The sequence below is a fragment of the Ptychodera flava genome, chromosome 20 (assembly GCF_041260155.1).
Source record: "Ptychodera flava strain L36383 chromosome 20, AS_Pfla_20210202, whole genome shotgun sequence".
Lineage (NCBI taxonomy): Eukaryota > Metazoa > Hemichordata > Enteropneusta > Ptychoderidae > Ptychodera > Ptychodera flava.
The window spans coordinates 33,167,283-33,192,650 of NC_091947.1; the positions used below are offsets into that span (position 1 = coordinate 33,167,283).

Sequence of the window (25,368 nt, forward strand, 5' to 3'; positions counted from 1 at the left end):
GTCAGTTTCTTCAGCCTGGGGGGGGGGGGGGTGGATTCATGGGGGGGTCACCCTGTTTTTGACTTTGGTGATAGGGGGGGTCACCATGTTTTTGAAATGCCCATAGGGGGGGTCAGTGTGTTTTGAATTTTGACACAGGCTCATCATTGCCTAAAATGCTAGTGTCAGCCACAAATTTCATCATTCAGTTGTATTTTTCGGCGCGCCTTCGGGCGCGTAACTTTAATAATCAGTCATATTTTCAGCACGCCCAACTTTAACATATCAAGCATACATACATCAGAGATATCTGTATGTTCAATATTTTTCAGCGTGCTCTTCAAGCTCATTACTTTTATATATCAGACATTTTTCAGCATGCCCTTCAGGTGCATGACTTTAATATACAAGGCATATATATCGGAGATATCAGGATGTTTCATATTTTCGGCGCGCCCTTCGGGCGCCATACTTTAATATTTCAGAGATATCTTGATGTTTGCTAAGTGAAAGTGTACCATTATGAAATCTGCATTTCATATGAAAAGCATGACAAATTCCTGATACTTTTCTGTTCTCTCTTTGAGAATTCAGTATGAGAAAGCAACATGCACAAATATTTCACAATATATATTTGATACAGTGACTTATTTTAGAAATAGAAAAATGACAAGATATCTTTCCTTCTCATTGATGCAATTATTTTCCTTTGTGTCACTGGTTTTCTGTAGAAAGATGCTTTTTTATGAACAAAATAACAGTTAAAAAAGGCAGTTTTTGTCATTATTACCTGTGCTTTTATGGTTTCAATGTTACAAGAAAAGGTCCTCTCAAACACTGTACACATCAGATTTGGGTAAAAGAGCTCTCTATGGCTCCTCAGGAGATTTAATTGGATGGTTGGCAAGTCTTAACACCCATAAAAGTTTTTGATTTACTGCTTTTTCCTCTTTGATATTAATGATTGACATCCATTTCTGTACAACAGTTCAGGACATCTGGTTAAGCATAGAAAGTGTGAAATACATTCACAGCTCATTCAAAATACAGCTCATTCAAAATGTACTGTATTCAAACTTTCAGATTTACATTTTGAAATTCCTATCTTACAACTGACATATCAACAATTTCATTAAAACATAGAATGACTATTTAAAATATAAATATATGTAAAATGTAAAATATAATATATATATATATATATATATATATATATATATATATATATATATAAAATTTATGTCCACCTTTTGTTTTACCTATGTCGCGCGCCGGGGGGGGGGGGGGTCACCCTGTTTTCGAAATTTGGAATAGGGGGGGTCACCCTGTTTTCAAAATTTGGAATAGGGGGGGTCAACCAGTTTTTGACGTCGGCAAAAAATAATCCACCGGCCCCCCCAGGCTGAAGAAACTGACCAGTCCCTTATCTGCTGTTACATAAAAACCAAACACTGAATTTTTGTAATAGGGCCGTTCACAGTTTACGTCACTGTTCTCTCATTAATATGCAAAAATAAATATTTGTCCGCATTTTTAGATTACGCTTTTGAAAATTACGCATGCAAGAACGACGAAAATACATCTCAGTGGGCGACTGCTAGTGTAACAGTGAATACTAAAAAACATATTCACGACTCAGAGTACAAGCTGCAAAAACAGCCACGCATGCAACATTGATAAAATTTGTCCGCATTTCAAGCTGCGTGTCCGATGTCGCGCGCTTACAGCTATATTTAGTAACAAACCTGTAACCGTGAACAAGGCTATTAAGATGCAATGTGCCCTGAGGACAAAAATTCGGACTTTCAAGTTTTACACTGTTTTTCTGATCTACCATTTGCATTCGTTCATTGTGATGTCCTTGGGAAAAATAAAGTTTTCACTGTACTATCTTTGTATTTCACTGTACTGTCTTTGTCAAAATCAAAAAGTTTTTCCTATAGAGTTGACACATGACGGCCATTTTCAATGTAAAATATCTGACACCAAAACTTGCATGGTGACCTATGATGTTTATTCTCGATTTTGAAAGAGAATGGTTGAAAGTTTCATTTATGAAAAGTTTGAGCAAAAGTTGAACTCTTTCACTTTAAAGGCATATATTACATCGATTGCCTTTGTAATACATGTCAAAAGATTTAATTTTTGCACAGCAAAATATTTTTATAAAACCACTTTTTTATTCCACCAAAAACGTAAAGTGAAAGATCTCGTGTAGAAGGGTGATAGAATTGTCTAACTCTGCAATCAAAACAGTTTTCAAGGATTGATCCCAATCTAATGAAAATAAGATGTAGAGTTGGTGAAATTTCCAATGTTGCTTGTTCTTTGTGGTTCTTGTTTGACAGTGGCCACACTACATCTGACCAACTGCCACCAAGGACCACATTCAAATCATGCATTGGCCAGAACAGCCAACCAATCAGAAAGAGGATTACTACAACCAATTTTATGGATTGCAGCAGTGTTTGCAAAATGACACCTGATTGGCTTCTGCGCAGTGCAAAATCTAAACACAATTTTCTATGGCAGTTGGTTAAATGTAATGAGGCCCCTATCAGCTAAAATAACCAAGAACTAGCAAAGCTGGAAAAGTCATAATCTACATCTGATTTTAATCCGATTGGATTGATATCAGCAATGAAAAAAGAGACAAACAACGCCTGGGCAAATGCTACTGTGCATTCCAAAACCATGTTTTATTAGGCAGTCAATTCTCAAATACGACTCCTGTCATTACAGATTTGACAAGTACATGTAAACTGAGTAGAAATAAATATTTAATGCAAACGCACACATACAACAAAAAATGTGTTAAGAAATTGTATTCTTTGAATGCTTTTTGGCTGCTAGAGTTTTTACTGTATTTGTTTCCCCAGTAACACAAAATTTTCTTAGAGTTGTTTTCTGCTAATGTCAGTTAGTATTAGTCGTCCAGCAAGCAAGCACCTTCATTTCCGTGACAATTAAATATAAGCATACGATAAAGTTTTCTAACTTTTTTCCAGATAATATATAATAAAAGCAAATAGCAGAATTAATTTAATTCTTGAAATATACAACTACGTTGTAACTTGATCAATTACAAGAGATATTCTCTCACTGGGTACAAACAACTTTTAAATTACATCATATAATTGTATTTCTACATTTTCACTACCATTCTGCGCTCTTTTATCTCAGTCGTAGCAACTTACATCGCCCTTGGTGAAAAACCAAGTTGAATGCCTTTGCACATGCAGCAACAAAGTGAAAAACATACACAATTATAATCACAATATAAAACAGACAAAGAGAGTTAAAAAGCATACATACATACATAAACAGTGTGGTGCTAAAAAGCTGGCTTTCAAAATATGAAGCAGATAAACCTGTTTGGATTGGCTATGAGATCATTGTTTGTGTCTATTTCAGATTAGTCTTGTTGGTATGAGTGTGTGAGAGAGATACTGGTTATTAACCCCTTCATCACCATGGTTTGGTCCAAACCCATTGTTATCAATGGTGACTATGGACCTGTCAACAGGGAATTGGGGGTGAACAGGTTAAAAGGCCTTCTAAGTAAAGTCTGATCTCTCCCTGTAAATGCAGATCCTATGCCAGCTTGATTTGGAAATAACTTTGGAAATAACTTAGAAATGTTTGATTAAAAAATTATCCAATTCCCATCTCAAAGTGTCCATCAAAGCCACAGCTTTCGATATCTTGATGACACCCTTGCTTATTTCACAGAGAAATTTACTCATTAGAGCAAGATAATATCTTTCCGGAGATGATGTTTATCAGAAATTTTAATTTTCAGTGAAATAAACTTGGATTTTTGTTGATTTTTTCTGATAGGCACAAATTTGAAAGTTGGTCTTGTTGAAAACAGTCATATCCTTATTGTTAGCAGAGAGGACAGCATGATTTTACATTTCACATACAATGTTACAAGCAGAGTTAGAAATAGTTTCACATGTTGTCAAATAGTCTTCAAAAAATGTAGTCAATGTTACAATATTCACTTTGTTGTTGGAAGAGATTTGCTGTTCAAAACTTTCTGATTCAAAAGTGGAAGGATGCAAAACCACTATGATGACACCAGTTATAGAAACTTCAGAAGATCATCAGTGAAATGTTCTTGTAAAGCAGATATTTAAATTTCGTTTCAATACAACATTGCCCTTAGAATCTCCATTTGATATACAATTGGAAGTTGAATTTATTATTACCAATTACTGATATTGAAGGGACGGCTGCTAATGCACTAACTCTGTATGAACCAAGACAACATCCATGATAATAATTTTCATTTATGAAACTTTTTCAATTTCTTATCGCCCATAGATAACAGGTTACATTGACTTGCTTAAGTGTGTCCTGTCTCCCATCTTAAAAAAACACACAATGAGGCACTTAGAAACATAGGATTCAATATTGTATCTGTGTAATATTTGCGAATTTCATAGTAAAATCACAACGTTTGTTCATGGACAAATCTTGTTTTGCCAAACTCAATTCAATCAAGTCTTGTTACGTTCCATGGTGAAGAAGCATAGGCTATCAATGCTCTCAACACACTTCAAATCCACACACAGGGTGTCTGTCCATGGTGAAGAAGCATAGGCTATCAATGCTCTCAACACACTTCAAATCCACACACAGGGTGTCTGTCCATGGTGAAGAAGCATAGGCTATCATTGCTCTCAACACACTTCAAATCCACACACAGGATGTCTGTCCATGGTGAAGAAGCATAGGCTATCAATGCTCTCAACACACTTCAAATCCACACACAGGATGTCTGTCCATGGTGAAGAAGCATAGGCTATCAATGCTCTCAACACACTTCAAATCCACACACAGGATGACTGCTATACCTGATCTTCAATAACAGTGTGTTGCTCCCAGGATTCAACTAGCATGCTATGACTTCTCATCAACTGAATGAATGAATGACACACAACATAATCCTCTCAATTACATGTCATATCCCTCATTCAGTTTCACAGTCTTCCCATAATTTTCGTTTCATATTGAAAGCCTTCGGATTCAGTTCAATGAGTATGCTACTTCAGAAATCTCTACTTTGATCCAAACCATGAATTCCTTCACACAGATTATCCAAGCTAAGTAATGGTGAAATGTCACACTCCCAAAGCCAATCCTAAACCATTCTCAGTCACGTATAAATTCTCTCATGCATGGGGAAAACCCTCTCATACACATATCACTATGAGTTCCTCACAACTGATTGCAGCCCTAGCATTAATAAACACTCTCCACCAACAAACTGGTTACGACCCCTTCACACCAATGAAACCTTACTTTAGCCAATCATGGATAAGCCATGATGACGAATATACCAAACTATGGAGAAGCTTGTTAACATGAGTGGAAAACAAGAAAAGTGATCTTCTTCTGAATGGATAAAAGTAACTAAAGGAAAGCCAGCCAGCTACGAACATTTTGTCTGAAATGTAGCAGTAACTAAATTAATCACTATTGAAAGCTAGTTTTCATCAAGTTTCTCTGGTTTACTTGCTGTCTGTGTGAGTGAGTGATGGACCAGATTTGTTCAGAAGTGATATGCAGTCACACATTTGATGTAGTCTGTGTGATAGCTAGACTACGCTGTTAAACACAACACACATAATTTCTCCTGCTAAAAAGTCTGCATTATTGTCAGAATGATGTTCTCTCATCTTTGTGATTTAACTGGGCATTAAACACAACTACAAAGCACATCCTTTGCTAGAAAGATGACACAAAAATAAACTCTCTGAAAATAAATCCACTTTGTTGTGGCAGTTTGAACGATATGAAAAAAAATGCATTTTTCCACTAAACAGAACATGGAAGGATCACAATATTTATAACGCAAATGCAAAAAATTATTAAACAAATATTTTGCGAAGAAATTACAAAGTCACTGTAATATTGGCAACTATGACTGTTTAAAAAAAGAAGCAAAATTTCAAATTAAGTATTTGGTAAAGACAACACTTACAAGACATAACAAAACATTGAATATTTAATAGACAACAAACAGAAGACAAAAACACACATACACAGACTAGGCTAATATGGCATTGCTGGATCCTGTCCATTTTGTGTCTTTGTTCATTCTGGTTCTTGCTTCCACCAGATGGCAGACTTTTCCACCTCAAAACTGACTCACAAGAACTATCTGCAATTTTAAATGCAATGTTGACATAAAATAAAACTATTTACTGCAGTTGCTTTTCATAAAAAAAAGACAACTAATCTCTCTTCTATGCATTACGTACTCTTTTTCAATAAAAAAAACTGCTTCTCAAAATCAATTTTTCTTGTTTGTTTACTGTTTTTTTGTCTCATTTGTTTTAGCTCAGGTCATGGAATGCTCACATTTTTAACAAATGCAAGGCAAAGCGCTTCATTTCAAACTAAAATTTGTAAAAGTTCCATCATAACTTAAAGGCAGTCAAAAGTAAACAACAGCAATGTACTCTTTGCAAAACAAACTCAGCGTTGCCGACACTCAAACCCTTCTGTTTGTACAATTTGTAAAAAGAAAAGAAAGAAAGAAATAGAGTCTGCTGTACAGATTATGTCAGTATGTTTACAACTTTGGTACAGATATCAAATTTTCTGTTCACTTTGTTTAGTTAATGGCAGTTGGAAAAAAAAGATATTTTGACATTTTCTTTCCCTTCAGTCTGGGTTGAGTGGACATAAAAAAAGATTCTACTCACTCTTGTAATCAGAGATCTTACTTAAAACAAGACAGCACTCTCATTTCTCTGTACTGTGTTGAAAATAAAACCCTCAAGAGACACAACATCAAATATAAACATCCTTGCTACATACAGCATTACTGTACAAATTCATTGCAAACACTTCATTTTTGCATGCAAGTTGTAATACATCTACAGAATACAAAGTGAATGTGTTCAATGTCTATCCAATGATGACCATGAACTTCATTATATATCTACCTTAATTGACTACGAAGTTTTGTTTTCTTAAAAATTGAAAAACATTTTTCAAATAAGCCTACTCTGTACATAAAATGTTTGCAAGGGCAAGTCTACCCAGAAAACTACATTCTTGCTATAGAAGCTACAGATGTGAGAAATATTCCTTGTGAATGAACTCACCTGAAGGAAAGACATACTCTATTCTAACCTAGAACTAGCTACGCAAGGTTTGACATTTGTATCTAAAAGTTTTAAACCCTGAGCATCCAGTATTAGGACTAATCAGCAAGCCAAAGGGATTCATCTTTGGTTTCAGTAAAGCCCATGTTACCACCCTGTACCCCCCTCCAGTTGGATGTGGTATAGCCCTCTGTCAGATCTTACAAAACGGGGACTGATCTACACATCAACAACATCAAGGGGGGAGGGGCAACTTATTATAACCACCACCATTCACTTCATTCAGGCACAGCGGGATACTCAGACAAAAAAATATGAAATCTGAGATTTTGGAGTAGACACCATCACACTGGGTAGACAAACATTTCTCGTAAGAATCACAGTTACAAATTATCATGTCAATGATAAAATTAATCAAGCTAAAATAATGTAATATAACTCCATCTCTTCAAACAAGGATTATTAGTGGTGATTGTGTCATTAATGTGATTTTTCTCCTTTAAGGACCTATTACACTGTACTGGGTCCATCAAAATAGGCATTATCCTTTGAAACAAACAAACAAAAACATTCTGATAGGATTTCTCTATTTCCTATTACATATCATGACTTTTTTCTAATCAATACCTACAAATTCTGTTTCAAGACCATGTTTCTACTTCTGTGATAACATGACAATTCATTTTGTTTCTAAGGATAATGCTGTCACACTTGACCTACGAAATCGAGAGTTGTAATTTGTGAACAACCATTTTCACACAATAATTGAATCTTGCATGCAGCTTTCTTAATATTATGTAATCTGATTCATAATTCAACATAGGTAATGCTTTCTGTGTATAAAATTAACGCTTCCAATTTTTTGCCCTACTAAGGCGCTAGTGTCTGAGTTGCATTCCTCATAGTGTAAATCTCCCACATAGGAGCAAAAATAGTGACCATGTCACCAAACAAAAGTGACCATGTCACAGGCCACAGAGGGCGCTTCACTTCAAAAACTTGTCACTTGACTTCGACTTTGCCAGCTTTCTGAATTCCGTTTCCTCGCCATCACAGCTTTCCTTGTCTTCATACAACAGCATCTCATGGCCAATATCTTGAGCTGTCTTCTCAAATGATCTCCTCAGTTTTGCTTTGAATTCATTGGATTTCACATCGTCGTCCTTCTGCAGAAACTTACCGTTGCTATCTGACCTATTAGCTTCTTTTTTCTCTTGTTTGACCTCAGTTTCCTTTGCATCAGACTTGTTCTGTCCCTGTTCATGTTCCTGTGATGTGCTCCTGTGGAAAGCACTCATTATATTTCTCAAAGCCGTATCAATAGTTGTACTCAAACTCTGTTGGTATATTGCACTAGTATCTGACTCTATTGCACTTTTGTGTAAAGCTTTGTCTGCATCAGATTTGCTGGTAGTTTTCTTTGCACTTTCCTTCTGAAGGAAGCTGCCCAACCCTCCCTCAGCACTGCTGCTAGAACCAGCCTTGAAACTGGAATCAAAGTCAACTGTACTCAAGGGTCCGTAGTCACTGAGATGTTTCTCATATCTGAAGGCATGCCTGTCAAATAAATCACGTAGGCTTCTTGGTTGATCTGTGGGAGATGTTGGATGCACATCTCCGACTATAAAGCAATCAGAGGCATTACTGCTTTGCCCTGTTGCCGAATCCAGCATGCTTCTGGAAGATGCTGAGCCTCCCCGAAGGGCCTCCATCACTTCTTGGATCCGTCTGCTTTCATCCATGCCGGAGACAGTTAACAGAGGTGGTCTATCCAGGAGTGAGGTGAACATACTGGTTGGCATGTTGTTGCTCAGAGTCTGGGACCGGTTTTTCCGCAGAATGCTGGGTACTAATCGAGGGCGCTCTGTCGAAGACCATGCTGAGATGCTCCTGTCGATGAAGGAGGAAGATACAGAAGTTGCAAGTGAGGATGACATTGATATAGCAGCTGCTAATGATGACGATGTGGGCGATGACTTTGGCGATGTTGACGGTGATGAGGACGAAGTTTCAGCGGAAAAGTCACGGTGTCTTCTACTTGCACGTTTGCTGGGTCTCTGTAGATGTCGTTCTTTGACTTTGTATTCAAGCGTAGAATGGGGCACACCAAAGACATTTCCTGCCCTGGTTACAGTCATCTCACCCCGCTGCACAGCTTCAACAGCCTGAACTAAGTTATCCCTGTCATAGCACCTGTATCTGCCTCGCTTTGGACGAGACTGCTTCTGTGGCTTGTCAAGCTCTTCACTCCTCCTCCGTTTCAGAGTTATATCCACAAAATTTTGTGATTTGGGTACGATGGTATCCCCGTACGAGTTCTTCCTGGGGCCAAAGTCTTTGAGCAAACTTGGCTTTGACTTATCAGTGGTCTCAGACTGACCTGCTAGGGGATTCAGTGGTTTGTAGGTTGGTACTTTCAATGGTGTAGTTGAATTGCCACCTTGCTCTGAGCGCTGCATTTCTTGTTTCTCAACCACTCTCTGCTCAATAAGTTGACGGAAAACGTTAGGAGGGAAGGGAAACTTGATTTCATTTGCATAATTGAGAGAACCTCGTTTATTTTTGAGGCTGCTATACTGGTCAGATATTGATTCAACCATTCCTGTGTATGTACTATCATTCATTAATTCACCCATTGTAAGTCTACGCTTACATATCTCCTCTGGATCGGGTTTCTCCTTCAAAAAGTTTCGAAGTTTGGTGACTGGGTCGACATCTTCACCATCGACGATGGATGAGCTGCTTTCAATTGAAGTGCCAATCTCAGAGTTCTCATGTTTGTTGTTGACTTCCATGGGTTCCGCATCTTCCACTTCTTCAACCTCTTTGCTGCTTCCGTTCCATTCCTTCTCATCATTCCGTGCACTCTCCACACTGTCAGCATTGGATACAGTAGACTGTTTCTCCAGCAGATCACCCAGGGAGGAGTTGGAGTTCTCCCTGGGTGAATGTGGTCTTACTTCATCTTTCCACACATCAGGCTTGTTCAGATGGTTTCTAATGGTTGATCTGGGTATACCATACAGGATGGCTGCCCTCCTTGTACCAAGCTTACCACAGCGTACATCGCGAATGGCTTGTCTCAGGTCAGACTCTGTATAAGTGCTATTGTAGGAACTCTTGAAAGGTGGGCGTCCACGACGTCCCTCACCAGGTTGGTGCCTGCTGGAAATGAATAAAGATCATTCAATCAGGGTCTTATCTCTTGACTTCAAACATAGTTATGAAATATTTCTGTTTGCCATAACATTTCAAACTTGTGAACATTAACACTTTCAAGTCACAACATGCAATATCACCATGACAATCAAAGTACAAAACTTGTATTTCTAGCTGGCATCCAGAGTCTGTCAATTTGTTTATTTAAGATGCTGCCACTTAAGACTGTTACCTAAATTCTATACGGTTAGGATAACTCTTTAGCTAAATCAAAAATCTGCTGAATGCAATGAAAATCCAAAAATGCCAAAAAAGTTTATGATGCTTATTCAAATTGTTTTACGGTATTTAGGAGCCCACTGTGATACAGATTGTTGTCACACAAACTATTACTGGTACTGTACTATCAGGTCAAGTTAGCAAAAATCACCGTCGATGGTCAGTGAAAATCATGTTTATTGTCAGCTTTGTTACAATACTTTATATGGGGTGTATTACTGCATTATTGCCATTTGCACCAGTGATTAGACACTGATAAATGTTTGTGTACCGAACACTTTTTTTGATTAATGCCATTGCTGCTTTCTATAAGTAAAATGCTCATTCCAGTGACAGTGTTTCTAAACACAATAAATTGATGAAGGAATACCTTGAATAATTTACTCATGTGGTTATATGAAATTATTCATAGATGCTATATTGATGGTTTTTTACTTTATTTCTCATGGAAGTACAACTAGAAACCCATCTTTTAGCTATAAATGACATGGGATGGACTATTTCATATCCTTTACTAGGCTTTGAATGATCTGTCATCAAAGGTCTATAGTGTACAGCTCCTGTTGATACAATATTCCATTTATCCTGACAGCATTTTGCTCACAGTGTTTCATCTTGGCCCTCAATATTGCGGATAAATGACGGAATATGAATTACTCAAAGTGCAGGATGTGATGGACATCACACACATTCATCTACTTTCACCAAACGGAAATACTATAGCCTATTATAAAACAACCAATGTTTTTAGAGAAGTGTACAAATCAACTTCCACAGATTGGTTCGACAAAAAGAATGTATATTTCCAAGTCAAATAAAAAAATTCACTTTTATATTTGTTTGATGTGATGTCTCACTCTCTTGGCTATATGGTATAAATTTTTCAAGTCAATAAAATAAATTTCAGTTTTCATATTTGTTTGATGAGTTGCCTCACCCTGTTGACTTGACTGACGGCACTCGAAGGAATGAATTTCCATTCTTCTTGCCATTAGGAATATCTGGAGAAAGAGGCCTCTTGCTCAGATCAAGTGGCTGGGGTGATCCTGTTTCTAGGGAGACTTGTGTCGGCAGTGGAGTGGGTGGATGGGATGGAGGTTGTGATGATGAAGTCTCTGGTATACTGTACAAGTCAGCTTCTGTAATGGTTATATTAAACATACAATAGATTAGAAGTGTGCCCTCTTCAGCCAATTTGATGTCTAACTGTAACAGTTTTCTACTTGACTCATGTATCAGTTGAGCTGACTACTGAAAAATTCAAGAAATTCCAAATTTGCCTCAATGGGTGCAGAAATCTTAAAGTTATAGGGCATACTGTTTGGCTGTGCATATTATTGCTTAGTGTCATCAAAAATTTGCCAAGTCATAGAATTCAACATTCTAGCAATAAATGGCAACTTTGACAAACATAAGGCTGCAAAGAGGATGCCCCATACAACAGTACCGGTATGTCTATGCAATATTTTCACTGAAATGACAAGTTTTTTCAGTTTCCAATTTATACAAAGTAAAAATTGCACCGTCTTCCAGAAATTTGACAAGCAAAAAAATATGACAAGCAGTCTACAAAAAACACTCAGAAATAAGATAGCTTGCAAATGAAGTACAGTTCACATTGACAAAATTTCATCTATCTTTCACCAGATTTTCTTATATTCATGTTTCAAACACAAAATGGTAAAGTGGACAAGTGATGTAGCAGATAGTACCTAATATCTTAGTTATGTTTCTATAAGAAAAGCATGCTCCATAATGTTGATATGTCAAAAAAATTGTTTTCTACGAGGTTTTGGATCTAAATATGCTTCATAAACCCAGTGAGTTACACATAACTGTATAAATCAAAAAATATGAAAACAAGAATGAGAATAGCTTACCTCTAAGGATATCAGGATGCATGTACTCCAGGTAAACATTGTGTTTCTGGCTGTTATTTGCTACTTTCATGTTGTCTATGTATCGTTGATGCCTAGCCAGAGATTCCTGGAGTGAAAAAACACACAAAAAGACACCATTGCATCATTGCTGAGTGCATGCACTGTACACTAAAATAATTCCATCAATACCTCTCCTCAAAGAAAACTTACGACTACAAAACATACTTTCCATATCCTATAACTGAGGCCTGTCCATTTGCATGGAAATGATCATGACAGACTCGGATAAAGATGGAAAACTGATATTGAATTATATGCTATTCCCATTGGAGTGGGAACAACAAGGTTTTCTTTGTCAGGATCTTGGTCAAATCTATGCATCAGCAGGCAATTACATGTCTGTACCTAACCCTGTATAGCTACGTCACCTACTAATCTTTCCCTGACACACAAATCCTTCTTGTTGTTTGACAAATCCATGTAGACAACACTAAGTCGCTGAGATTGACTGGGATCGTCATAATTCCCACTTTGAGAAAGCTACAGGATCAAGTTATTTAGAAAATGTATCATAAATTATAAGCCTGCTATTTATTCTCATTTTGAAGACAGACATGTATGATACTCTGTAGATTTCCAGTCTAATTGTCAATGGGACAGTACAGCCATCATCTTGGCCTTTTCTCAGCAATTTTTCATCCAATACACATCATTTATTTATATTATAAGTCAGAATTTAAGCCAGACACAAAACTAGGCAGTTATAATTATCAGAAATATTTCCAACTGGTTTTGTAGCAAAGAGATTATTTTGCTTTCTTTTGGCAAGACTACGTCATTGAACATAATTTTTACTAAAACTGTTTCTTTTGGTATGAATTGGATAATCTTGAAATGGATAATCTTGTATGAAGAGAAAGTGCTTGTTCACTGAGCAGTAAATCCAAGTTTCTGAGTGGGACTTGCTAAAGCTGGTCTAACATCTGTAGATCTTCATCTTGGCCTGATCTGAAGATTCATGTCTGTCTGGGCACAAAAGCCTTTGAAAGATGAATCTTTTTATTTATGTACTGAAAGTATTTCATGGATCATCTGTGCCGCAACTGCATTTCAAGACTTTAAAATGTTGGTTGGTGTCCACAACCAGTGGCTACAGTGTATTTACAATACAGACATGAGCCAATTTTGTTTGCTTTGTGGTACAGGAAGTTTAGAAACATTTAGAACTGATCGTGAATAAATGTATTTTGCCAAAATTTGTAAATTGCTACAGACACACCTACTAAATCTGACAACACTGTTAGTCTTCTAAGTTTACTGAACAGTATTCTGTGCTTCATGGGGCAATCTCTTCTCTATCTCAGATTCATCTTTCAAAGATTCAAAATGCACTTAGCAAAGAATATTTCATGATTTCCTCAACGGTCATACGACTAAGATTTGTTTGTCTTTAGTTTGAGTGATAACACTTTAGGTAAAGGAATTGACTGGATGTCAGAGTGTGTGCTGTACTTGTCCAAAGGTTAGCATTCACTTTGGCAATATCTCATATTTATGCAAACTGCTCATGTGAAACTACACCATTCAACATATCTATCAAAACTATTCTCTGTCTCTTTCTCAGAAGACAGATTGCACAACGTAATTAAATTCCGTCTAGAGCAACAACATTAGGGATTAAATCATAGACAATGAAGTGTCCAGGTTGGACATGTCAAGGCTTCTTCTGATATTTTATGGCAGTTTTGTCTTCCTTTTATGTCAGCAATGTTCTAATTCAAAACACTGGACATTAGTATGCTATATTTATGGATGATAGGGTGTCGTGTTTGTGAAAACTTTAGTTTAAACTTTGTGTGGTGTACTACTGTATTATGTGATGATAGTGAGCCTTATCTTTATTTTAGTTTCTCTTCTCTTTGCTTGCACAAAAGTTTCCACGTCTAGTAATAGCTACAGCCAAATTTAAGGTTGTTCGTGCCTAAAAATTGGCAGACTTTAGCCCAAACTTTCCTCATTGAGACCTTAACCATTCCCTTTTAAAATAAAGAATAAAAATCAGGGGTCATCGCATAAACTTTGGTACTTGACAAAAAAATTACAGAATATTAACCGAGACTTAAAATTCAAAATGGCTGACAACACTGTGTTAACTCAGCAGATAAAAATAAAATTTTCAGTGTTTACAAAAATAAGATGGTGAGCTTCAGAATGAGTGCCTCTGCCCCCCCCCCTCCCCCTCCCCCCCCCCCCCCCCGGTAGACCAATAAGGTACTGTAAAAGTCTGTCACCCCAGGCACATTCTGTCTATAAGTTATAATGATTCAACTACTTGTTGCATACTTCAAGATGCCTTGAAATAATTCATCTCTTCCATTACATGTGATATTGACATCATTTGTATGATGAGTGGCTTCAAATTGAAATACATACCAGTCTAATGAACCTTCAGTAAAACAAAGTATTTTAATTTAATATTGCTTTTCAACACAGAAAATTTCCGTACAAAATTTTGGATATACATCTAGATCATATTTGCTTGAAAAACATTCCATGTATAAGCATCATCATCAATATTTTTCTCCTCAGGAATTTTGAAAAATTTTCCTGCAGCTTGATCAAAACAAATGTTTAGCAATAAAAGTAAAATTGTTCTATCCTCATTATTTTTAAAATCTTCTAATTTGACATAAAATATTTCAATGACATATTGAGGTTGGCACATATAAGATATTTCACTGAAGGTGGTAAACCTTTAGCACATTGTATTACATAACTTATTTTCAAAGCCTGATTTGTCAAGTGTTGTAGCCAAGGCCTTTGCCACAAAGAGATGGACCCCTTGATGATGAGGGTGACAATGGTTGCCATGGCAATCAATCAAATGTGAAATATTAAGCTGCTGTCGTATTTGATTGCATTGGGCCAGAATAAAAGGGAAGAAATTTGATTATTTCAGGATTGGTAATAGATATGTAGGAAGCAAGTTTTGCTTTCAAATGAAATTTAGGTCTCTTTATTGGGGGGCTTTTCAGGATTTGGCACAAAGCAGTGATACATTTTGTACAATACAAAGTCATAATGCAATCTAAGTCATGCGTCTACATGTACCTCTTCTCTCAATATAGAAAAAGAAAAAGAATATGGAAATCCTTAAACAACGTTGGATGAAAATGTTCAACTTTCTATGATTTCATATTTGCACATCCTTTCTGAACTTCCTCAGTGTTAATTCAAAGTATATGTATTTCCATTCAAGCCTGGAAAGCATTAGCATACATCAGTACATACTGAACCATTTCCTATTCCTTTGAAATTTGCAGTTCACATTCTTTCATGAATGCAAAAATTCATGACGTGCCTGAATTCTGGAATTTTTGACGCATTAAAAAATGGTCAAAGAATTGTCAAGATTTTCCTTGAGGTTACCTCTTGAACATTTTTGATCAACATCGCTTTAGTCCCTTGTAAGCAAAGTACATGATTGAATAACCTTGTGTTGGTTGATGAGGATTCAGATACTAAAATTCATGTAACCTATCAAATCCAGCTGTACAGGACTTGTAGACATGATATACACTGGTACCATGCAGTTTTATTGATTGAACAATAGAGCAATTGAGATGAGCATATCACTGAGACAGCACGCAGAACTTGTAAGTACACATTAAAAGGTGGTAGGGATTAATCAATGAATTGAAACAACCAATAATATAGCCAATAGTCACCACATTTTCAATTATCCAATTTTTGCTAATACTTAAAATACTGTCAGGATAAATTGACGAAATTAATTGTGTGCATTTGAAGAATAAATTCAATTTGCTACAGTTTTCCGAAATGTCTCACTGCAAATGCACGTACACATCTCTGTATGGTAGATGTATTTAATCAGATTTAAACATCAAGATTTTCTACCTAGGGCATCTAATCCACGGGTATGCAATACGCTGTTTGCCTTTAAGGTTTGTAAGTAGGATGGTATTAAATGCTATTGTGTAGAAGTTGTGATGAACTGGCGATACTGTTAATACATGGACAAAATTTCAGATAGTCTTTTTGGAACACAGTACACTTTCTGAACACGTCAGTTACAATGTGTGCATGGTCAATATATTCTCAGGCAATGGCGCATGGCTGTGTCTCTACTCAAGTCAGATACAAATTGAAATACAGAGAAATTCCAATAGTACAGTACCGGTACTACATCTAACTGGACACTGTAACATGTAAAAAGCTTTACCATCGTTCTCTAGTGAATGACATTTGAAGGCTTGTACGTCGACCAAAACACATAAAGCATGTACACAATTTTTCTAAGGCCATCACATTCTTGTACTCCATTTCCAAACATTGGCCAACTGATAACATTGTAACTATTGTAAAATTTTTTCTTGTGATCTTCAGGTGCGTTCACTTCCAAAAGTACAATAAATCCTTTGAACAAAATGTTTCAAAGCTAAATGCATTAGCTTGTTCTACACCTGCCGTGTTGCAGCTAGGACGAGCTTTTGCGGCAATGTCCAAAAACACTGAACTAAACCACTGTCCTGCATTCTAGCGTACTGCCAGTCACATTGGGCGCATTCATAAATCAACTGTGTTAGGTGTTGTCTGCAAGTAAATATGTAATACTGACAATGACCTTTGTTTTACATGATTATTTTGAGGCTTATATTTACCTACTTTGAGACTATGATTAGAAGCAATTAAAACCCTGCACTTGATATAATAACTTGCTTGTAGTCTGACTGAGCTTTGATTGGTGGCAGTTACAGTACCGCTGCAATTACTTGCCTGAAATTCAAGCATAGCGATGTGGTCCCGGTACATGTAGCTTGAATTTTATTTTGTAAAACTACCAGTACATGTAATTTGTTACAAAATAATACAAAATTTGATTGACATCTGATGCGTGTTGTCCCCAAAATGTGCAAAATGTCCCCAAAAATAAACGGTCGCGGGACAGTGTCCCCTCGTTTAAAATTACTGGCGGCAACCCTACACTTATGTGTAACCACTGAAGTTTCATTATATAGCAAGTTCATTATTTTACATCTACCATCAAGAACAATAGAACAATAGAATTTTGCATGCGCTAAAAAACCCATACAGAACGTCCATCCCATAACAATTACCATTTCCAATGCCCCACTCCCTACAGCTGCATCTACACGCTCTCTGTTCAGCAGTTTCAAGGGACCCATTCGACGATTGCAAGAATATGTTTCACGCTCTGTATGTGTAGTGCACAGGCTACCTGGAGGCATGTCCACGATAGCGTTCCACATTTGCACTACAAATCAGAAGAAAAATTGTTGACAATGCACAAAAACAGTCAATACTCAGACAACAGTCACAAATGAAAGATGTACATGTATAATACTAAGGTTATCACCAAAGTACCGCAAAGGATGCACTTGTATATTGGCACCTTGCATTGCCCTCCCCTTCACGTCAGTCAATATACTGCGCCAATGTCCTTGTGCATCCTTTGGGGCATTTTCGTAATAACCTCATATTATCATAGCGGTGTGCAGTCCTATAAATTTTGAGCTTTACTGGATACAATTTACCTCACAAGTTTCATGTAAACTACAGGAAACCTTGACAAGATGTCACCATTTTTCAAAAAGTATACATCTCATGATCATTGAGTCAAAACGTGAAGACAGGTTTACAACCTGTGAATTTATGTGAAAAAATTTCAGCTGAATTACAATTTCGTCACCGTGCCACTTGAATTTTGTATTTCTGTATGCTTTGTACCTGACACGCTTGAAGTCACTTACAACTTTGCTTATCATATACACAAGCCAAGTTTGTCCTCCCTTGACAAAAAATACTGGGATTTATCTTCTGGTAGTTTTTTGTCATGACAACCCACATCAATTTTGTAACATCAAAACTTTTTTTATTGATCTTCGATGAGCTCATCGATGTAAGCAAACAACATGGTGGCCGGTATTTCTCCTGCAATCAAATTTGTATCTGATTTCAAAGATTTTGTAAAAATCAGAATGAGAATCTAACAAAGTAAGCCTAGTCTGCAAATTTTCAATGCTTGTGTTTCAGTTTTGTTGCCAATGAGGTGGTTCATATTCATTGACCCAGAGCCGACCGCCTGAACTTTGGACGTACATGCCTTGGACGTTTCCACTTGAAAGAGGGTACAGAACGGCAACTAGGCTGTATCATAGCTTCTAAAGTTGTCATGACATAATTTTTTCATAGACTAAAACCAAAATTATTTGAACAATGAAAACACCAGGGTATGACACCTATGTATTCCAAACAAACAAAATAATTTGTGGAAACAAGTTGTCGTGTTACAATGTGTTCCTTTATAAGCAATGCAATGAGTATTGGGTGCCACCGGCTTTGCCAATATCACAGTGTTGGCACCACTGAGATTCAGTTGGCTTATGTTCTGGAAAACAGCAGATCTTTGTCAAAGGTAAATTTCAGGGCCTATACTATCTTTGAAATTATGTATAACTGTGTGACGGCATTGTCTGGCATTTGCCCCTTACACAACGCGAATGACGTTCGTCACTTACCTTGCTCACATGACTGACGATTCAAAATGATTGACAACGTGACGATGGACTATTGATATTATTCCAAAAGTTGTTCAAATGTTTAACCACTGATTCATTCAGGGAAACTGCATTTATTTTGCAAAGAATACCAAATTCTTGGCTTATGCATGTGATAAGTATATCATTCCCCAATATTCTTCTTCATTTGGCTCAGAAAATACCCATGACGTAATGATCATATCACCACTAGTCCTAAACTTGTAGTGACACAGTCATTATGTCAACTGTATTTTTCTTTGCTGAACAAAGAAAAATACTAGGGAAGAATATGAACAATAGTTGAACAATAACATTGTTATCCATTACAACACAGTTATTTGTGTCTTGTACTTAACAAAGGCATTATCCTCAATGGTGCACATGTCAGATATTACCTCTGCTGTACAATGTCATCTGGTATAGAATCCCTGTATATTGAGGATAACCCTATGTTACTGAGAAGCATTTTCTGTAAATTGAAAATAAAATTCTTTCAGGAGAGCTGCACTATATCTTTATTTCTCAAGATTCACTATGTTATTGTGATTTAATTAAAACAACGCAATTATTACTCTGTAAAATCTTCAAATCAAGTGCAGAAGTACTTGAGACTAGATTCTACAAAGTGCACTATAAAAAATATTTGTCTCCTAAAAAACTGCCACTAGAAGCACAGATGTCTCTGAGTGGTGATTAAGAGCAAATATGAAATGTTTTGTTAATGTCTGGGTGTGCATTGCTTTGAGTATGGTTTGGTGACATTTATAAAAAAAAGCTGTCTTTATGTCAGTGTGTGTGTGTGTGTGTGTGTATCGCTGTATGTGGTTTGGTGACACTTACAGTGACAAGCTGCTGTCTGGCTGAACAGAGGGAGCAATCTTGATACATATGCCAGTCCTGTACATCATGCTGATCCTCTTCATCTTCTGAAACAGGGAAAATATATCACGCAGAATACTTCAATGAATTTTGAATGGACGGAATAGAAATTGCTCAGGTATGGACTGAGTAGAGAGATAATGATTGCAGAGGGATTGGGGAGGGGGTAATAGAGACACAGAAATTTGGAAAAAACAAGTTTCTATCTCATAAAGAATCAATGTCCGAGACTTGACTGTTCTGAAACGAGGATTTCTTACATGTCCTGTCAAACAGGTCCATGGAATTTTCATTATGGTTGGTCTTATTCAGAGTCATCATGTGAAGTTTCACAAGTGAAAATTGAAACCTGTGATGTATTTACATATAGAATACACATACTACATCACAACATGCTGCCACTCTAAAGATTTTTCAGTTGATAACACAAAGCTTTATTGTAATATACAGATGTATGTGATATATCTACATATGTGACACAAACTAACCATTTGCTTGTTTTGACAGAGCTTCAAACACGTGGGGACTTGAAAAGTGTGAATTTCATAGACTATAGAATTTAAAATGACAGAAAATGTCGGAAGATGCAAAACTTCATTTGGAACTTCTTGCTGAGTACCTGACACATCAATGAAATACTCTGAAACATTTCATGCATAGTCCAACAGATTCTTTAGTGCTAGTTTGTAAAGATTTACAAAACATTATCATGAGACTTTCCCTATAATGATTGTTTTGTGTGAAATTCTTTGAATTCTAATATACTAGTAATATGTTGAACAGTTCAATACTGCAAGCGCTTTGACAGATCTGTAATTAGATGAAACTGTATCTCAGTCATAAATTAATACACTTTTGAAATGTCTAATTATAATATCAAGTGTATGATACAGACATCAGCTATTTGGGAAGGATACACATGTATATTTTTTAAATGGCTTTCTAGATTTCTAGCACTTGAAACTAGCTCTGTTGGTTTTGTTTGAATATGTCCTTCTCAGTACTGACATGTCACTGCAGAAAATTTATATGTTTGTTTCTAGCTAAATATTCATGAAAATTGACGGATCTGTTCAGAATGTTCACAGAGACCGTACTCAAATATTTAGGATCAATAACAGTATCTTCTTGTATGATTTGTAGGGTTGAGTCAACAGAGCTCTGAGATGCAGACTGTAAAATATCAAAGTATTCCCTTAAAACAGAGCACTTTTACAGCAAAATCACAGTTTCCATAAGATGAATACCTGCTATCAGTCAGCTTGTAAGAGGTATTTGAGATCTGCATTCATAAATTTTATAATGGTGGAAGAAATTGCAGCAATATACATGTAGTTGTTATCCCAATGTTATGGGTATACTGTACATTTTATACTGTAATACCATGTAACACCTCTTGTGTTACAGAGTGTCAGCCATCAGTTGCAGACATTTCAATTTTTCTGTTTATATAATATAAGCAATTAATATACCTACATGCCATTAGCGGTTTCTTCTCATAGACTGTGTAATGACAGGTATTGACCTCAGAAAAATCAATGTTATCCTGCATACTCTTGATGAAGATGTTGGGCAATCACACTATTGCAACTGTATGAGAGTTTGTGAGTTTGAAAAACAGTGACAGGATGCATGTCTTCACATGCTATTGTCATTACTTTCAGTTTCATCCAATGAGAAGCCACTTGCAGTAGTAGGCTAGATGACAACAGTGTGGTAACTCTTTGTATTGCAAACATTTAAGAAATATTGATGTAATGATAATTTTATTGCCATATGAAGAACAATGAAGAGAAATACATACTGTTATAGGTGTATTGAATTACCTTAGAGGGGCAGTTCTCAATGCCTGGATTTCATATTAGTTCATTGGTGTACTTACATGGTGTTAGCCCTTTGCTTTCCAGTGAAATTTTTATCAAGTTAGTCAATTTACTTTTAGATAAAGCTGATAAATGACTAGTCCCTTACACCGGTCTGATAAAGAATTAAATATTCTACCCTGGGTTTATAGCTCTGCTGATGGACAAAATTGTCCTCGAGTCTGTGTTTCACCCAGTTTAGATATGTACTGATGGCTTTGATAAAGTTTTGTATGTGATGTGTGATAGTGTGTATGTGACTGCTCCATACACTCTAAAGTGTGTGGAGAGGTCGCAGTCAGAAAAATAGCTACAATATAGCTTGGCTATTGAACCACTCTTTTTTAAAGGTGGGGATTTAGCCGAGTGGTTTTGACTGTGATGTCTTTGCTAGGTGACTTTGTGCTGTACGTTGTGAGTTCCAATCAGATTGAGAATTTACTGAATTTACAGAAAGGAAGATAGGACAAAGAATACAGCAATCACTTTCCTTAGCAAAATGATTGTTATTTTAGACTTTGATTTGACACTTAAAATTCTGACTTACCATAAAATGGCAACACCTTCTTCAGTAACTCTTCACCAAATAAAGTTTCTGCTACACATTCAAGGCCTATGGATCATGGAAAAACAGGATACAATGATTTGTTATAATTATCTCATTTAAAAATACAATGTAAAAAAGTAAAACCAGTAAAGTCAGATTGGGCAGATATTGATGTTAGTGAAAACAGTAAAGTTTTAGTAAAGATATTTATGTACTTGAGTATTGCAAACATTGAAATTTCAAGATAAATCAATGGGACAAGAGGATTCCTTCACAACTTGCATAGGAAATACACTAAACTCCCACTTCCACACATTGGACATGTGTGGTATGGGACATATCTTTTGTGGAATAGCCGGATGTACATGTTGTACACTAGGAATGGGGAAAAGCACATGAAAATTTAACCCACCAGGAAAATGCATTAACCATCAATGAACCAGCATTTTGTTTGCAAGAATATTTTTGTGAATATGAACGGTGGAGGTACCGTAGTTATTGAGGGTAACTATATACCATACATGTATACATGGAGAATGAGGTGATGTGAGAAACTTGAGTTTAGAATTCTGAACACAATGTGCACCTTTACATACAGAATAAAGCTACTGACTACATCTTACAACTTCATCCACTCCCTGCTCTTCTTATCATTTTGAATTTATTTTGAAAAAATAAACACTGTCTAGCCTCTCTTCTCTTCTCAAAATAAAAGTAAACAGTGCAGTCTCTCTCCTCTTTATTTTCAGAAACTAAATTAAAACTTTACACAAAACTCTCTGATGATTTTGAAACTTTCCTGCGCAATGCATCTCCTGGTCATTATAGATTACATCACCTGACAGCTCTGTGTACCAAGTACAGTGTTTACTTTGCAATTCAATTTGATGAGTCTTAACATTGACATGAACATGTGAGAGTAAAGATTTTCAACCATTAGGGGTAAGAACACCAACTTCTGTACATCCCTAACCATATAATTATTGGTATTCACAATTATTAAAGATTTTTTGCCATGTATAAGGGTTACAAGTACCAGCAAGAGTATGCCATTACACATATGATAAGCATATGTGACATCATTGTCATTGTAACCTCAACAGTATGTGTATCTAATCTATGATGGGAGCAGTACTCCAGTATGAACTGGGACCAATGTCGGGGTCAACGACTACGTGCCGTAAAGACAACTTGATGCGTCACTTTCTGATTTATCTACCTAAGAAGACATACTTTGCTATATCCTGCAGGAGCATGATCTGGTACTTGCACCAGTATGTCATCTTATTATTAACTGGTGAGCCACAATACAAATATCTTTGGGGACACTGGCCTGTTGCCAATTTAACCACAACTGAACTGGAGACTGCATAAATCTACTACGTCTTTCTGGAACCCTTATCCTGCTTGCTAGAAATGCATAGTCATTGACAGACTGTAATTTGAAGGTCATGCACAATACTCTTTCTGTCTGATGTTACAATTATTATTCCTGCTCTATCAGTGAGCCATCAATGTTCCATTATCTTCAGTAAATATTTGATGGAACTTCTCAAAAACCGAGGCATGTCACAAACATCTCAATGAAATCAAACAATATGGTAAGGATCAAAATATGACAAGTATATTGGTTAATTTCTGACACTATTTCTGAAGGACAATGTTTATCTCTCTATTTTTACCATTTCAACTACAGAGCCATTAAGATCAAAATGGTAACACTAATTAGGCATATCAAAATACACACGCACATGAAGTTTACTATTGTCAGAGTCCATCTAAATATTTGGCTGACAATTGATATTTTCCCCTTTAAAGGTTTCTTTTGACCTCATACTTGTTCTCGGAAATGTGAAGGAAAACAAAATTTACTAACTTCAAGGAAATCATTGCAAACTGTTTACAATGTTTTTTGAAAAAATACAGCATATATATATATATATATATATATATATATATATGTGTGTGTGTGTGTGTCTGTCTGTCTGTCTGTCTTTCTGTCTGTTTGTATTTTACATGTATGCATGTGTGTAGAAAAGTCTGTACTTTCTGTTTAGGGAAACAGTAACTAAATGGCAATGAAAATAGTACTACCACAAACAGCTCTCCTGAACTTTTTGCATGTCTTGAGGGCAGTCTATTTCTATAATGAAACTTAGCTTTTACCAAAGCCTGAACAGACAATATATGTCAGTATGTCCCTGGTACAAGTGTTATGTCAGAATGTGTGTTTGACCAAAGTAGTTGATTGACACAACCAAATGTTGACCTTACATTGGTACATTGATAAGGGGGGGGAGTATTGAGTCACGGACTGCTTTGCTAGCATAGACATTATATAATGTTATGTTCAGTCAGCAGACAACTAATTCAGTTGGAATTCATGACCTTCTTTAGACAAAACCACAGCATCAAATTGAAGAGCAGCCAACACTTTGATGTCTGTCCATCCTCTGCCACCTCTGAGTTGTCAAACTTTGGTCTCTTCAAATTGTTTTCTTCGAAAGTTGGATATATTGACCAGTAAATGGGGAGCTAGTTTTGATTAGTGATTGGGGGTTGATAGTATTGATTCGATGAAAAGGATAGTCTAAGTCTCATGTTTGGACATTTTATGTCAGAACACAACATGAATGTGACCCTATATTCTACACAAAATTCATTTGATCTTTACATGTGTTCCTGTGATACCACAAGAAAATTAATCCTAAGGAGTGAATTTGAAAGTGAAATAGTACCATTTAACTATAAAAATTCCACCCTGACATAATTAAACTCATTTTGTCTTTTAAACATTTGGAATATTTGTCTAACTAAGAGTGCTATGCCGAATTTCAAGATGGAATACTTTGGCCAAATTTGGCAGCTGACCTTATCTGACCTTTTATCAGACAGGCCAAATATTTGATTTCCTCTAGCAACAAATAGCATCTGGGGATCATGACCTGAAACTAGAGTCACATTGCCAAGAATGAAAAGTTTCACACAAATTATGACATTCCTCATTCCTGGTTAAATTATCATGCTAAAGTGCAATTTACCCACTGACACTGACAGGAAACAAATATGATCATTATT

At 36.3% G+C, this 25,368-nt stretch overlaps 1 protein-coding gene across 2 annotated transcripts in view; it reads right to left on the reverse strand.

Moving 5' to 3' along the window:
* Positions 1-5,981: 5,981 nt before the first annotated feature.
* LOC139120743 (ligand-dependent nuclear receptor corepressor-like protein) overlaps positions 5,982-25,368 on the reverse strand; it is a 35,432-nt gene continuing 16,045 nt past the window's right edge. Inside the window, exons 2-6 of one of the 2 annotated variants that reach the window (XM_070685291.1) lie at positions 22,291-22,356; positions 19,843-19,928; positions 12,422-12,527; positions 11,479-11,680; positions 5,982-10,265 (exon numbers count right to left, since the gene is read on the reverse strand). In XM_070685291.1, the coding sequence (XP_070541392.1) occupies positions 8,090-10,265; positions 11,479-11,680; positions 12,422-12,527; positions 19,843-19,928; positions 22,291-22,356 (2,636 nt within the window). In that variant the 3' untranslated portion in view covers positions 5,982-8,089. Of the gene's footprint in view, positions 10,269-11,478; positions 11,681-12,421; positions 12,528-19,842; positions 19,929-22,290; positions 22,357-25,368 lie in introns of both variants that reach the window. The other variant, XM_070685290.1, reaches the window with a different exon arrangement.